Source organism: Nyctereutes procyonoides, unplaced genomic scaffold (genome assembly GCF_905146905.1).
Source record: "Nyctereutes procyonoides isolate TBG_1078 unplaced genomic scaffold, NYPRO_anot_genome, whole genome shotgun sequence".
Lineage (NCBI taxonomy): Eukaryota > Metazoa > Chordata > Mammalia > Carnivora > Canidae > Nyctereutes > Nyctereutes procyonoides.
The window spans coordinates 69,063,536-69,080,481 of NW_026575146.1; the positions used below are offsets into that span (position 1 = coordinate 69,063,536).

General features: G+C 51.7%; 1 protein-coding gene across 1 annotated transcript; it reads left to right on the plus strand.

Moving 5' to 3' along the window:
* Positions 1–378: 378 nt before the first annotated feature.
* PTPRH (protein tyrosine phosphatase receptor type H) lies at positions 379–16,916 on the plus strand. Its single transcript, XM_055310208.1, has 20 exons — positions 379–429; positions 945–978; positions 1,198–1,452; positions 1,771–2,025; positions 2,345–2,599; positions 2,919–3,173; positions 3,492–3,746; positions 4,695–4,964; positions 5,644–5,943; positions 6,292–6,558; positions 8,814–8,892; positions 9,007–9,054; positions 13,207–13,297; positions 13,706–13,796; positions 14,035–14,111; positions 14,205–14,339; positions 14,635–14,757; positions 14,957–15,117; positions 16,577–16,712; positions 16,806–16,916. The coding sequence occupies exons 1-20, from the start codon at positions 379–381 to the stop codon at positions 16,914–16,916; spliced, it is 3,249 nt and encodes a 1,082-aa protein (XP_055166183.1).
* Positions 16,917–16,946: the final 30 nt, after the last annotated feature.

The following is a 16,946-nucleotide window of genomic DNA, read 5'->3' on the forward strand; positions in this document are numbered from 1 at the left end:
CCTTGAGAGACAGGGCCCAAGGCATCTCTCCCCCAGGGCTGCCTCCAGCTCCGACCATCCAGGACCTGTGCTGCCCATCCACGCAGCAGCGGGGAAACAGCCTCTTATCCAGGTGGTTTTGGTGGAATAGTGTAAGGCGAGCCAGGAGCTGGAGGGGAGACCCCATGGCCTGAGGAGGGGTGGAGCAGGGGCTTCCAGAGACCAGAACCAGGGCGGAGGGCTGGGGTGGGGCTGGGAGCCTCTACTTCCTCCTCCTCCCTTCCCGCCCTGGCCGGTGGCCTCACTGTGCAGCTCAGAAAGTGGAAATTCTTGTGTTTAAAGTCCAGCAGGTGAAAGGTCGGGTTGGGACACCTGGGTCCATCTGCAGTGTCTGGAGACATGAAGGGGACCAGAGGGGACCTCAGGACCTGGGGGAACCTGGTGCTGCTGGTGAGTGCTCCCAGACAGGGGCAGGGAGCTAGGGTCCTGAGGGGCTGATGATCTTCTGGACTAGTAAGCAGGCTCCTGGGTTATCAGCCAGTCACACCTGAGCTCTCAGGTAAGGCCATCCACTCTGAGTGAACTCTGGTTTCTGGCAAGACGCAGCTGGGCTCACCCAGAAGTGCAGTTCTCCAGCCCCCTCCTCCCTCGGACTGGGGAGTCCAGGCCCCAGCCCCTCCTTTGGGAACGCAGTCGGGCTCCTGCCACACTTCCCCCTCCTCCCCCTCAACACATACATACCCAGAAAAGAAGAAAGAGGGACATTGGGGTGACTTTTGTTTAGAGCCCAGTCTGAGGGAGGAGACAACTCCACCTGTCCCTCTTCTCCCTCAGGCCCCAGAGACTTGCAAGGTGGGGGCAGAGCACAAGAGGGTCACTGGTCAGCCCCTCCCAGCCCCATTGTCTCCCCTGAGTCAAGGAAGATGAGACTAAGGAACTGACTCTTCCCTCTGGGTTCTCCCCAGGGCCTGTGCAGCTGGACAGGAGCAAGGGTGGCTGGTGAGTGACCCCTGCCGAATTGACACCCTATACAGAGAGGAGGGTGCACTCAACCCCCATGAGCTCTGGTGCAGGGGTGGCCCCATGGAGGGCAGGGTGATCCGTAGTTGGCACTGATGGAGGTGGTTCTTTCTGGACTCGGGCAAGAGTCGGAGGAAGTGGAAGGGACAGCACTGGCTGCTCCCCTGCTCACACTGGGCCCTCCTTCCCAATACTCAGCCCTCAACCCTGTCAGAAACCTGAGTGTGGAGGCCCAGACCACCAGCTCCGTCACCCTGAGCTGGATAGAGCCGGCCGACCCTGACCCTAGTAACTACACCTACTGGATCCAGTGGACTGCCAATGAGACCAAAAGCACAACCAACACCAGTGTCATAGTGGATGGACTGCAACCCGGGTCCTTGTATGAATTTGTCGTGTGGGTAGAGAAGAATGGAGTCAGCAGCTCCAACAAGACTTGCAACGCCACCACAGGTGAGAGGCAGCTGCCACTCCTGTTCTTTCTCCTTTTTTTTTTCTTTAGTGAGAGGTGATAGGTGGTGGTGGAGAATTGCCAGAACAATGCAGCAGCCTCTATAGCTCACAGTCTCCTTGGGTCAGGTTGAGCAGGAGATGAAGAAAGAACATAATAGATTCTGAGTTGGGATCAGTCAGCGTCTAGGACCCTTAGAGTACAGCCCATAGAACTAGGGGGTGACTCTCCTTAGCAGGAGACCTTAAGACTAGGTGTAGTGGAAGAGACAGCACTGGCTGCTCCCCTGCTCACACTGGGCCCTCCTTCCCGATTCTCAGCTCCCAACCCTGTCAGAAACCTGAGTGTGGAGGCCCAGACCACCAGCTCTGTCACCCTGAGCTGGATAGAGCCGGCCGACCCTGACCCTAGTAACTACACCTACTGGATCCAGTGGACTGGTAATGAGACCAAAAGCACAACCAACACCAGTGTCATAGTGGATGGACTGCAACCCGGGTCCTTGTATGAATTTGTCGTGTGGGTAGAGAAGAATGGAGTCAGCAGCTCCAACAAGACTTGCAACGCCACCACAGGTGAGAGGCAGCTGCCACTCCTGTTCTTTCTCCTTTTTTTTTTTCTTTAGTGAGAGGTGATAGGTGGTGGTGGAGAATTGCCAGAACAGTGCAGCAGCCTCTATAGCTCACAGTCTCCTTGGGTCAGGTTGAGCAGGAGATGAAGAAAGAACATAATAGATTCTGAGTTGGGATCAGTCAGGGTCTAGGACCCTTAGAGTACAGCCCATAGAACTAGGGGGTGACTCTCCTTAGCAGGAGACCATAAGACTAGGTGTAGTGGAAGAGACAGCACTGGCTGCTCCCCTGCTCACACTGGGCCCTCCTTCCCGATTCTCAGCTCCCAACCCTGTCAGAAACCTGAGTGTGGAGGCCCAGACCACCAGCTCTGTCACCCTGAGCTGGATAGAGCCGGCCGACCCTGACCCTAGTAACTACACCTACTGGATCCAGTGGACTGGTAATGAGACCAAAAGCACAACCAACACCAGTGTCATAGTGGATGGACTGCAACCCGGGTCCTTGTATGAATTTGTCGTGTGGGTAGAGAAGAATGGAGTCAGCAGCTCCAACAAGACTTGCAACGCCACCACAGGTGAGAGGCAGCTGCCACTCCTGTTCTTTCTCCTTTTTTTTTTTCTTTAGTGAGAGGTGATAGGTGGTGGTGGAGAATTGCCAGAACAGTGCAGCAGCCTCTATAGCTCACAGTCTCCTTGGGTCAGGTTGAGCAGGAGATGAAGAAAGAACATAATAGATTCTGAGTTGGGATCAGTCAGGGTCTAGGACCCTTAGAGTACAGCCCATAGAACTAGGGGGTGACTCTCCTTAGCAGGAGACCTTAAGACTAGGTGTAGTGGAAGAGACAGCACTGGCTGCTCCCCTGCTCACACTGGGCCCTCCTTCCCGATTCTCAGCTCCCAACCCTGTCAGAAACCTGAGTGTGGAGGCCCAGACCACCAGCTCTGTCACCCTGAGCTGGATAGAGCCGGCCGACCCTGACCCTAGTAACTACACCTACTGGATCCAGTGGACTGGTAATGAGACCAAAAGCACAACCAACACCAGTGTCATAGTGGATGGACTGCAACCCGGGTCCTTGTATGAATTTGTCGTGTGGGTAGAGAAGAATGGAGTCAGCAGCTCCAACAAGACTTGCAACGCCACCACAGGTGAGAGGCAGCTGCCACTCCTGTTCTTTCTCCTTTTTTTTTTCTTTAGTGAGAGGTGATAGGTGGTGGTGGAGAATTGCCAGAACAGTGCAGCAGCCTCTATAGCTCACAGTCTCCTTGGGTCAGGTTGAGCAGGAGATGAAGAAAGAACATAATAGATTCTGAGTTGGGATCAGTCAGGGTCTAGGACCCTTAGAGTACAGCCCATAGAACTAGGGGGTGACTCTCCTTAGCAGGAGACCATAAGACTAGGTGTAGTGGAAGAGACAGCACTGGCTGCTCCCCTGCTCACACTGGGCCCTCCTTCCCGATTCTCAGCTCCCAACCCTGTCAGAAACCTGAGTGTGGAGGCCCAGACCACCAGCTCTGTCACCCTGAGCTGGGTAGAGCCGGCCGACCCTGACCCTAGTAACTACACCTACTGGATCCAGTGGACTGGTAATGAGACCAAAAGCACAACCAACACCAGTGTCATAGTGGATGGACTGCAACCCGGGTCCTTGTATGAATTTGTCGTGTGGGTAGAGAAGAATGGAGTCAGCAGCTCCAACAAGACTTGCAACGCCACCACAGGTGAGAGGCAGCTGCCACTCTTGTTTTTTTTTCTCTCTCTCTCTCTTTTTTTCTTCTAAATGAGAGATGATAGGTGGTGGTGGAGAATTTCCAGGATAATGGAGCAGACTTTCTAACTCACAGTCTCCTTGGATCATGGGTCATGTTGAGCAGGAGATGAAGAAAGAACATCACAGGTTCTGAGTTGGGATTGTCAGGCCCTAGGACCCTTTAGAATACAGACCATAAGCCTAGAGGGTGACTCTCCTTAGCAACCAGGGCTATGTAGGGAGCAAAGTCATGTTGTCTCAGCTCTGGGGGGATGAGGGGTGTGGAATATGTGGAGCCCCTCAGGATTCCAATCCCCTGAGTCTTCTCCTAGTCCCCAAGCCACAGTCTTGAGGATGGAAGCTCAGACTATCAGCTACATCACCCTGATCTGGGTGGTGTCCCTGGGCCTTGGCCTTCTGGACCATGTGTATTGATTCCAGTGGACTAGAGAGGGAGACAGAATTGAGACCCGACACTCAGCCAACCTTAATTTCCCAGCAGAGGGGCCCTAAACTGGGATCTTGTACAAAATAACTGTGTGCGCAAAAAGAATGAAGTACCTGTCTCCAGTCAGAACCTCAGCAACTCCACAGATGATAAGCATCAATGCCTATTCTCTGTTTTGGTGAGAGGTTAAGAATTGGCCAAGATGGCACCTCCTCTGGGCTCTGGGATCTAGCCATTGTCTCTATGACCTCAGCCCGACCCAAATGCTGAGTCTGCAGGAAGTTGTGGCCATTCCTGGGGACAGACCTGTTCAGAAATCTCCTGCTGAACTTAGGGCTGCAGGCACCCAGGCCTCTTGAGGCCCCATCTCTAGGAAGTGTTCCTTTATAAGTCTGGCTGCACAGGAAGGCTGTGTTCTGGACTCTTGTGGATCAGGGATTGGAAACTCTAACTCTCTGCTCCTTCTGCCAGTCCCCAATGCAGTGACAAGTCTTGGGACACAGGACCAGACCAATAGCTCCATCACCTTGAGCTGGACAGCTCCCCTGGGCCCAGATCAACCTCCCTACACCTACGGGGTCTCATGGGTCAAGGAGGGCATTATTGCCATTAACACCCAGGACACCCCAGATACCAGCATCACACTGAAGGAACTGGAAGCTGGGAGCTTGTATACCTTCACTGTCTGGGCAGAGAGGAATGGAGTCAGCAGTGACAGCAGGACACTCACTGAAGCCACTGGTGAGACTCGGGCTAGTTCTAGACAGACTCAGTACTATTGACATGGGTGAAGGAGAGGGCTGGAGAAACTTTGGTGACCCCATCCAGCCTCATTAGACCTTGAGCTTGTAGATCTGCTTCCTAGGAAGAATCTGTCTTCAGCAGCCAGGGTTTTCCAATCATGAGGCTGTCTTTGGGTATGAAGAGAGTCCCTGACTGCCCAGCACCACCCCTTAGGAACCAACAAAGCCAAAGCCAGAAGTGTACAGCTCAACCCAGTGTACTTGCTGAACCAAAGGGGCCCTCTTCTCATCCTCTGTATGAAGGGTCCCAAGTGTGACAGGACCAAAATTACCCCAGAAACTAGGTTCTCTGTGGGTGGAGAGAACTTGGAGCTCATTAGTTTTTGGCCACTTGGGCTAAGAAGACTGAAGTCAGCAGCTTTGTCTAGAAAGAAGTGTCCAGAAGTAAAGAAGAACCCTGCTTCAAGCTAGCTCATGCGGGAGATAGTGTAGAGAAAAGTGATGTGGGGACCCAGTACTACAGACTCAAGACAGAGAGGCCCAAGCAAGCCTGGTCTGCACCTGGCCCTAGGAAGTAGACACATCTGGTGACCAAGGAATCAGGGGAGGTGAGCAGGCCCGGGTTCAAGGGTCCTTGAGGGTACACCTCCTTGAGCTTCTATCCCCACTGTTGTCAGCTCCCAACAGGGTCACAGATCTGCACAACGAAACTCAGAACAACAGCTCCATCACTCTGGGGTGGAAGGCCCCCACAGACTCCCACTCTCAGACCTACACATACTGGGTCCAGTGGGCCCCTGGGGGACATCCCCAAGGAGAGCAAGACCCCCGAGAACATCAGGCCAGCCAGATAGGCAGAACCAATGAGACTCGCTATGAGGTACAGGCCCTGGAACCCGGGACCCTGTACAACCTCAGCGTATGGGCAGAGAGGAACAATGTGACCAGCTGGGCACAGAGCCTCCTTGCATCCACAGGTGAGATGGGCCCCCTTCCAGCAGGTAGGAGCTTAGGTCAGACCTGGGGGCAGTGGGAGGTGAGTGGACTCCAAATCCCATGAGGTCATGGCATCATGGCCTTATAAGCTATAGTGATGCAGAGCATCCAAGGGCTCATGGGAGTTGTAGTTTGAAGGGGGGGTCTGTTGTATGTCTATTTGGGGAGGACAGAATATGAGAGATGAAGTGGTGTTCTGGTGTTGCAAAGGAAAGGATGGGCGAGTTCTCAGAGTATTAGCAGCACAGGTGGGAAGTGGGGGTCGTGGGGGGGGGATGGAAAGCCACCCTGTATGGCTCCTACTGAGTCCTCCTGTCCCCTCCACCCAGCCCCGAGCCCGGTCACCATCATGTCCTGCATCAGCACCTCTGGAGGCTATGGGGTCATCTTGACCTGGTCCTGCCCCCAGGGAGGCTACGAGGCCTTTGAGTGGCAGGTGGGTGGACAGGGGGACTCCCAGAACAGGTCCTCGTGTGGGAGGAGCGTGTCTGTTTCAGATCTCAGGCCGGCCCAGTCCTACCCAGCCACCGTCACGACCATCTGGGATGGAATGAGAGCCCCGTCTGTCTCTGTGACCTGCCACACTGACAATGCAGGTGAGCAGAGCCCTGCAGGGATAGAGCTACGGAGACCCCATTAGGCTCTGTTGTGAGGCAATCTTACCCATCCAAAGGGTCCTGTATGTTTGTCTGCTTTGTTTTCTGCTTTCTTTTTTTAAAAAAGATTTTATTTATTTATTCATGAGAGACACACAGAGAGAGACAGAGAGACAGAGAGACAGAGAGAGAGAGAGAGAGAGAGAGGCAGAGGCAGAGAGAGAAGCAGGCTCCCTGCAGGGAGCCTGATGTAGGACTTGATCCTGAGACTCCAGGATCACGCCCTGGGCCAAAGGCAGATCCAACTGCTGAGCCACCCACGCGTCCCTGTTTTTTGCTTTCTTCGAAACAGTTTGAGATACAATTCACATATCGTACAATGCACCCATTTAAAGTATACAGCTGATGTCTCCAGTATATCCACAGCACTATGCCACCCCATCACCTTCACATAGAACATTTTCCTTACCCACGAAAGAAAGATTGCTCCCTTGAGCCATCACCCCCTAATTTTTCCACTTCCCACCAACCTGGCTAGGGAATCTCAAATTCGCCTTCTGTTCCCTACAGATTTGCCTATTTTGGACATTTCCTAAAAATACAATCAAACAATATGTGGTCTTCTGTGGCTGGTTTCTCCCACTTGGTATAAAGTTTCTAAGGTTCATTGATGTTGTAACATGTGTCAGGGTTTTGTTCCTTTTTATTGCCAAATAATGTTCCATTGCATGGAGAGACCATGTTTTGTTTATCCATTTATCCATTGTCTGCAGAGGGATCAGTTGGTGATTTCCACATCTTGGCTATTGTGAGTAATGCTGCTATGAACATTCATGTACACACTTCTGTGCAGACATGCATTTTTATTTCTCTTGGGTATATACACATTAGTGGCATTGAAGGATCAAATGGGCAACTCTGTGTTTGTCCTTTGAAGCACTGCCAAACTTTTTTCCAATGTGGCTACACCATTTTCCACTCATCATTGGGGTATTTCAGAGAAGTTTGAGCTTCACACTTGGGAAATCTCTGATCATATACCTTTGACTGTGGTCATAGGCTTCATTGGGCCCCCTCAGTCACTTCCTACAAATCAGGACCTCTTAAAAGATTAGATACCTGATCTGTTGGACGCCTGGGTGGCTCAGTGGTTGGGCGGCTGCCTTCAGCTCAGGTCATAATCCCGGGATCCGGGATTGAGTCCTACATCGGGTTCCCTGAGGAGAGCCTGCTTCTCCCTCTGCCTGTGTCTCTGCCTCTCTCTCTCTCTCTCTCTCTCGTATGTCTCTCATGAATAAATAAATAAATATTAAAGAAAAAAAAGATCTCTGATCTGGAGAGAGGCTGCCAGTTGAGGCAACGATAAATGGATTCTACTCCCAACTGGGCTTCTCTGGATCTTAGTGCCCAGGAGTGTGTGTTGCTTAGAAAGCAAGGTCCCTGGGAGGAAAGATCCTCTTGTCTAATTGTGTGGGACCAGGTCCATGAGGAAAATGGGCCACCCCACCAGGCTGTGTAAGACTACCAGAGCCTGTTGACAGGTCCTGTAATCAAGACTGTCGGGAAGCTGGGGCTACCACATCAGATGGAGGTAGGCTGTGGGCTGGAGTCTGCCCCAAGACCAGGCATCTAAGGATAGATCCTGGGAAATCTGTGCCCATTAGAGCCTGAGGCCAAGATCTTTGGCACCATTGCTGCAGAAGAGCCCTTCTGTTAGCAAACAGGACTTTGAGAAGATGAGCCTTCATTCTGAGGCGAACCATCAATGCTATCAATGCCATCAATGTCAGATACTGGCTTCTCAATCTTGGCACTATTGACATTTGGGGATGGATCATTCTTTGCTGTGAGGGCTGTCCTGTACATTGTAGGATGTGAAGCAGTACCCCTGGCCTCCATCTGCTGGAAGCCAGTGCACCACCACTCCATTTGTGACAACCCAAAATGTCTCCAGACATTGGCGATGTGCCCTGAGGGTCAAAATTGCCCTTGCTGAGAACCATTAGTCTAGTCCAAGGAGTGGTAGAGTCACTCTGGCATCCAGGCTACTTGAGCAAATGATGTCTTTGGACTGGGCTCCTGGGAAGGTTGAGTGGGAGGTAGGGCTCTATCCAGAGGCTTTATCCTCTCCGTCTCTGCCCTCACATCAGCCCTGTAGGCTCTCTTGTCACAGTCTAAGCAAGGACAGAGGTAGGAGAGACAAGTTGCCAGTGGATGAGGCTGATTCTAACAGGTCCCCATGTCTTCTTCTCCAGGGGTGATTGCTGGAGCCATTTTTGGTGTCATCCTGTTTCTCATCCTGGTGGGTCTGCTGATTTTCTTCCTGAAGAAGAGGTGGGACTCTGCATGGCGCTGACTGATCACATGGAGTGGGGGCCAAGGGGAGTGTGAGGATCCCTGGCTCCAGTCTGACTCCCTGAGCCTTCCATTGCAATGTCTTTTTTCCAGGCACAATAAGAGCCAGAGGGAACCAGCACCCAGGGGTCTCGTTTTCAGGTAAACAGTACATGTTGGGGGAGCATCTAGAAGAATAGCTCTCAGGTCAACTCAAGGTGTGTTTGCTGGTCACTGGGTAGATCAGAGGGTGGGCTCAGTGAACCCACCCACACAATGCCTTCTGCCCAAGGGATCACAAGTGTTCCATTGCTTTCCATAACTTGAGCCAGTGGCTTTGGAGTCAATCCCAGTTCCAGCTCTGGGACTTTATGCATCCTACAAAATATTCACTGAGCAGTGTCAGGCACAGGAAGAGTAGAAGGGTATTTTAGATTGGGTGTTAAAATTAGAGAAAATTGTAGACAGGTGTCCAGGAAAAGGAAGATTAAGACAACTAAGAGGAATTCATTTGTGCATGTCTTGGGAAAGGGTATTCTAGGCAGAGGGACCAGCAAATGCAAGGCCCTGAAGCAGGGGCATGCTTGGAGAATGTTGGTATCTCTGAGACTGAGCAGAATAAATGAAGGAGGGTAGGGCAGGAAATGAGGTCCCTGAGGTGGGACCAGGTCAGGTAGGGCCTTCCAGATACAAGTAAGGAGTTTGATTTCCTTTGGAGATGGAAGATTTTGGAGGCTTTTGAATAGACTCGGTGATCCAATTTAACCTTTTTAAGAAGCAAAGGCAAGAGCAGAGAGACGGAGGAAGAGGTATATAAAAATTCAAACAAGAGATTATTGTTTTGGACCTGAAAATGGCTAGAGGTAGTCAATATTCTAGATATGGTTTGAGTCTTTAAACAACAGATCTGGCTAAAGAATGGGCATGTAGTTTGGGAGTCAGAGAGGGCTCAAGAATGAGCCCAAGGAATTCATCCTGAGCAGCGGGAAGACTGGAATCACCATTGCTTGAGATGTAATGACTCTGGGGGGGGCAGATTTGGGGGAAAGTATCAGCCCCTCAGTTATAGACACATTAATTTGGGGATACTTATGGGACATCTACGCAGAGACACTCCTGATGGAGCAGGTGAATGAACAGTTGAAGAGAAGCTCTGTGCAAATGTCTTTATTGTACTGTGTCTTGTTTGGGTCAGGTCAACAATCATCGAATCTCTAGGTTAGAATGATCCCCAGGGATTGACAGAGGAGAGGAGAGATAGGAAGCTGGGAGAACAGCTGTGACAGCCTGTCCACAAAAAGAGGTGTCATCAGAAGCATATACATGAGGTGTGGGGAAAGGTGAGGTCCAGTTTCTCCTTTGCCATAGGACCTGTTCTGGCCAGCGTCCCACCATTCATAAAGTTGACTTCTTCCCACCTTACCTGCCCTATTTGGCATCTGCAACAAACCACTCCATTCATTGGATTCCAAACCTGGCACTGTCTCTATGTTGAGCACTTTGCCATCTGCAACTTCCATAGGTATGTCCGGATGTCCTAGTGATAATCCGCTGGGATGTCAGGAGCAGGTTCCAGGCAGCAGGCGGGCACGTTGATCGGAAGCTCAAAAGAGTGAGCAGTGGGAACTAATGATGGAATTTGTAATTCCAAGTGTAGAGCTCGAAAGTAAAGCCATGGGAATGGATGAAACCCCATGAGAAGTGTGAGTGCAGTGAGAAAACGGGCTTGGAGACAGACTTGGACTCTCGGGAGCATCCACCTTATCTTGTGGATGCAGAAAGAAGGGCCCATGGAGATGGAGAAGTCATGGCCAGGGGCATGGTGGTGATGACATGCAGGGGAGAGGGTCCAGGAAGAAGGGAGGAGCAGTTTTTGAAGCTAAATGCTGCCGAGCAGTCACGCCAACAATGGACTGAGAGGTGACCCTTGGAATTGGAGAGAAGGAGTCAGATAAAATAGGGGGCTCTGAGGAAAAATGTCCTTACTACGTGGATTAATGCTGCAGACAGCAGGCCTTGGTGAAGTGCATAAACGCAGCAGAGGAACCTGGCCTGCAGAAGTTTGAATGTGTATAGGTGTTTGCTTTAACAGGTTTGTTGTTGTGTAGATATGATGGAGCCAGTGAGACATGGCAGCCACTTTCATGACTGCCACTGAAAACATAGTCTATTATACTGGCAGATCCCAAGAGAGGGCTACACGGAGAAGGGGTGGGCTCAGTCTGCAGGTAGGGGAGGTGAGGGAAATGTGGGCAAGGGACTCGACAGTGGATTCTGTGAGAGGGAATGGGCAACACCAGGCAATTGGGCTTAATGTAACTCACTTTGGTGAGCTCTGGGGTACAGAGGCTACCCTCGTCAGGCGCCTGGTCCCTGTGGGGGAGAGCGTGAGGCCCCCATGAAGGAGCTGGTGGGTGTGTGGGTTTAACCACTGCTCAAGGAGGGGGACAGATTGGCCTCTCATCTGGCCTCAAAACTGGGTCAAGACAGTGTTCATAAAGCTCTCTTACAAGGAGAGGAGTGACAAGGAGTTGGAGCTGGAGCTATATGAGGTCAAAAGCCTTTTTTATTTTAATATAGAAGCGAGATTAGCATATTGACCAGCTAAAGGGAAGAGGGCAGGGTAGATATGCAGACGAGAAGGAGGATGAGAAGGAGGATTGGATGCTGAGGAAGGTGGAAGGAATCAGAGCCCGGAAGTGGCCTGAAATGGGAGAAGCACCTTTTTCCTTTTTATCATTTAAAAATTAAACCACTTTAATTGTGGTAGAATACATATAACATAAATTTGGCCATCTTACCTGATTGTAGGTGTGCAGTTCAGTGGTGTTAAGCATATTCACACTGTCATGCAACCATGAGCACCATCCGTTTCCAGAACTTCTCCCATCTTGCAGAACTGAAACTCTGTCTCCAGTAAACGTCCTTTCCCTTCCCCTTTCCCCAGCCCCTGATGCCACTATACCTTCTGTCTCTATGAATCCGACTCCTCCAGGGACCTCAGAGAAGTGACTCCTATAGTATTTGTCCTTTTGTGACTGGCTTGTCTCACCCAGCATAATGTCCTCCACGTTCATCCGTGGTGTAGCCTATGTTGGAACATCCTTCCTTTTTAAGGTAGGGTAATATTTCATTGTACAGACTGCATTTTGTCCATCGGTGCCTCCACTGACAAATGAAGTGATGAGTGAGTGAGCGGTGGATGAAGGGTGGTAGACACTGGGCTGCTTCCACCTTTGCTCTTTGAATAATGCTGTTGCAAACATGGGGGCATCCTTGTCTCTTTGAGACCCGACTTTCTGTTCAGGAATGGAACTAGTAAATCAAAAACACCGCTTTGATCCAGCAAGTCCACTTCTTAGAACTTATTTATTTATTTAAAAGATTTTATTTATTTATTCATGAGAGACAGACAGAGGCAGAGACACAGACAGAGGGAGAAGCAGGGTCCCCTCTGGGAGCTCAATGCGGGGGGCGGGGGGACTCGATCCCAGGCTCCCGGGATCATGACCTGAGCCGACGGCAGATGCTCAACCACTAAGCCACCCAGGTGCCCCCATTTCTGAGTATTTATGTTCAGGAAATGAGATCACTATCTCAATGATAGCAATCCCCACGTTCGATGCAGCATCAAGCATAAGAGCCAAAACTAGGAGGCACCTAGGTAGCCACTGATGGGTGAGTGCATAAAGCAAATGTGGTGTATATATATGGAGTATTTATGCAGTCTTTTTAAAAATATTTTATTTATTTATTCATGAGAGACACAGACTGAGAGAGAGAGAGAGAGGCAGAGACACAGGCAGAGGGAGAAGCGGGCTCCATGCATGGAGCCTGATGTGGGACTTGATCCCGGGACTCCAGGATCACACCCTGGACCAAAGGCAGGCGTCAAACTGCTGAGCCACCCAGGGATCCCCGTATTTATGCAGTCTTAAAAAAAAAGAAGAAGAAAATATTGACATTTGTGATAAAATGTGCAGATTTGGAGGACATGATATTAAGTGAGATAAGTCACACAGGGAAAGAGAAATACTGCATGACATCACTTGTACTTGAAGTTAAAAACAAACAAACAAACAAACAAACAAACCAACCCTGAGTTCATAGAAACTGAAAATAGATGTTGGTTGGCAGAGGCAGAGGGTGGAGGGCTGGTGACTTGGGCAAAGGGGCTCAGAAGGTGCAAACTTCCAGTTAAAAGCTGCGTATAGGTTCTGGGGCGGTTAACAACAACCAGGGAGGGAAACAGGCTTTTCTTTTACTCCAAGATCACAGGATTGGTGGAAGTTTAATTCTGCCCCTTTCCTACAGCCTCTCAAAGGACATCCTAGCAGAAGACTTTGCTGACCACATCAGGAAAAATGAGATGGACAGCAATAATGGCTTCGAAAAGGAATACCAGGTGGGTGAGAAGCAAAGAGGCTGAGCTGAGCCCCACATGCCCACCCCAGATCCCGCCACACTTTTTTGGAATTCTACAAGAGCAGCCGCATCTATTTTTATGCTTATGCAATGAGAGATTCTTTTTTTTTGTCTCATGGAAATCTTACACTATGATGGGCCCTCGGGTCAGTTAAAGAAACATCTTAGTTTTCCCCTGATGCCTCTTCTCTCACTACCTCCCCAGTCCCCACTGTCCTCCAAATCCTCCCAAGTGCCCTACGGTGAGGGTGGTCCACATGATCTATTTTTGTGGGTGCTGCAGAATTCCAGGGTGTGGGGGGGTGATTTGGGTGTGCTGAGGGGGGTATCCTTGGAGGAAGGTGGAGAAAATGTAATGCCTGTCCACCCCCTCTGTCTCTGCCCCCAGCAATTGTATCTGGAGAGCCACAACCAGTCTCAAACGGTGGCCTCAGCTCCTGAAAATGGTGCCAAGAACCGTTACAGAAACGTGCTGCCCTGTGAGTCTTAAGCCTCTGCTGACTTAATCCCCAGCCATGATTTTGTCAACACTCCATCCCCGACCCCATCCCCATCCCCTGTGAGACACAAAACTCTTGCTCCCCCAGCCCAGTCCTCCCAGATGAGGTCCCTTGGCCCCTCTCAGAGCTCCCAATGCCTGTCTGCCTTCAGCATGACTTCTGTCCCTGGGTCTCCACCCCCCTGCCCCGCTTCACAAATGCTGGCCTCTTCCCCTAGATGACTGGTCCCGTGTGTCCTTGAAGCCCCTCCAGGATGAGCCAGGCTCTGACTACATCAACGCCAGCTTCATGCCTGTAAGGTTGCTATTGGGAGCCAGGAGGGTGCTGAGTGATGCTGACAAGGGAGGAGCTGGAGGGGGTCACAACTTGCTTGTTTCCCTCCACAAGGGTCTCGAGGATCCCCAAGAGTTCATTGCCGCCCAGGGCCCCCTGCCCCAGACAGTGGGTGACTTCTGGCGCCTGGTGTGGGAGCAGCAGAGCCACACCCTGGTCATGCTGACCAACTGTGTGGAATCCGGCCAGGTGAGAGACTTGCAGGGGTCTTGTGGGTGACCCCAGAGCTCCAATCCCGAAACTGATCCCACTGTCGACCCTGACCTAGATCTCGCTGATTCCGTCCTATCTGACCCCCAAGCGCATCCATTGGTCCATACGTCCCAATGGCTTTGAGAAGGAGGGGTCCTCCTGGCTGGGGTGAATCTAACCTGGTTTCCTGAAGGTCTTGCCTTATCACCAGGCACTGAATGCAAAGGCCACAGTGCAGATGGGTACCGGGATGGGCTCTCTGGGGCCTCCTGACCTCCCAGTTGCCCCTCAGGTGAAGTGTGAGCATTACTGGCCTCTGGACACCAAGCCCTGCACATATGGGCATCTCCAAGTGACCCTGGAGGGTGAGGAGGTGCTGGAGAACTGGACAGTCCGGGACCTGAAGCTCTGGCACGTGAGTCTGCTGTTCTCTGCCAGCCCTGTCCTGATCTTCAATTCCTCCCCCTAATTCTGCTCCTCAGAAACCCTGGTGAAGCCGAGCCTTCTGTCACTCTCCCAGGGGACCACAATGTGCCCAGGGCTGCCCCCGCTGGTTTAAAACCAGCCCTCTCTGGGGTCCTGAGCTCTCCCTCCCCAACCCATTCTCCTTCCAGATGCAAGAGCAGAAGATGCTACCCATACGTCAGTTCCATTACATGACCTGGCCCGACCACAGCGTCCCCTACTCCCCAGACCCCATACTGGCCTTCTGGAAGATGCTCCGGCAGTGGCTGGACCAGACTGTGGGGGGAGGTCCCCCCATTATTCACTGCAGGTGAGGACCTCCTCGCTGGGAGAGCAACCCCCTGTGGGACCCAGGAACCGGGGTTCTGTGGGTCCTTGGGCATTTCTACAGGAGATGGAAGGAGGATGGAGGAGGTGGAGGCAGAAGGCGAAGGGGCAGCAATGCAGAGGGAAATGAGGACGGGTGACAAGACAAGAAAGCCAGATGGAAAGGTCAAGGAGAGGAATGCGGCAATGGGGTGCAGGAGGGGGGTTGAAGAGCAGGAGGAACAAGCAGCCAGAGGTTTAGAGGAACATTTGAAGCACCTCCAGTGCAGGCCCAGGACTTCACCCCATCAGCCATTCTCCTGATACTGACCCTGCAGCCTCTGTAGATGAGGTTATGGGGGGAATGGAAGGGACCTGCTCCGGAGTGGCGGACAGACTCTGCAATGGGGTCTTGGCTGCCATGATAGCCAGAACTTCTACAACACATACCACGTGCCAGCCTCAGTCTTCCTGGTCCTCAGGGCACCCTCATGACCAAAAGGGTTTCTTCCCCACAGCAGGGCTGGGAAAACCCAGTCAGGAAGCTCGTCTTGGGTTCGAGGCTGATAGGAAGTGGCCCATGGTGGCACTCTTAAACTCTGCTGAAGTGTGTCCTAACACCATCCCTGTCCCCAGAGTGCCTTCTGGAGGTGTCCCCAGCAGGGGGTCATCCTTCCCCCACCCCAACCCCCCCAAGCACAGAAGGGACGTTGCAGAGTGGTTGAGAGGATTAATTTGAACCGTTAAAAGGGAATGAAATATTGATTCACTCCGTGATGTGGAGGAACTTTGATGCTGAGTGAAAGAAGCCAGACATGAAGTTACACATAGTAGGATCCCATTTGCATGAGATGTCCAGGATAGGTAAATCCACACAGAGCCAAAAAACAGGTTGATGGTCACCAGGGGATGGGGACAGCTGTGCAGGGGGAGCCGACTGCTTAATGGGTACAGGGTCTCCTTCTGGGGAGATGGGAGCGTCTGGGAACTAATTAGACCTGGTGGTCACACAACAATGTGAATATCCTAAATGCCACAGAATTGTTTTCTTTAACATGTTTAAACATTTTTTTTTGAATGATCAGCTTGGGAGTTCTTTTTCTCATGTGTGAACTCCAACTCTGTGGTTTACTGTCTGACTGACCCAGGACAGAGAAGTGACTTCCTGTCACTCAGCCCCCATTTCCCATCTGTAGAATGGTCATGTTGGCAGCTCCTACTTCTCAAGGAAAATGAAAAGGGCATTTAGGACACTTGAGGCCAGACCGAGCAGGCAGAAGGAACTCAAGGCACAGTCATACACAGTGGTTTTCGCTCGGTTAAATAACCTCCACTCACACCGTATCCCCCAGAATGCTACCTTGCTGAGCAATACCCTGATTCTGGGAGCTCCAAACACAGATCCCTCCAATCAGCCAAGACTCCCCCTTCCTGGGGCCTGACCCCTTCTTGTTCCTGCCTAGTGCTGGCGTGGGCCGCACGGGCACTCTCATTGCCTTGGATGTCCTGCTGCGGCAGCTGGAGCGTGATCGATGTGTGAGGCCCTTCAACTACGTGAGGAAGATGAGGGAAAGCCGGCCTCTAATGGTGCAGACCGAGGTGATGGGGCTTCTGAGGGCACAGTGCGGGTGGTGAGGGAGCCCTGGGGGAAAGCAGGCCAAGGCTCACCCCATACCACATGTCCTTCCCCAGGCCCAGTATGTCTTCTTGCACCAGTGCATCCTACGATTTCTCCAGCAGCCAGACCAAGCCCTGACAGAAAATGGGGCCGCATATGAGAACCCACTGTATAAGAATATCTGAGCCTCGGGAAGGCTGAGACCCCAGCCCAGC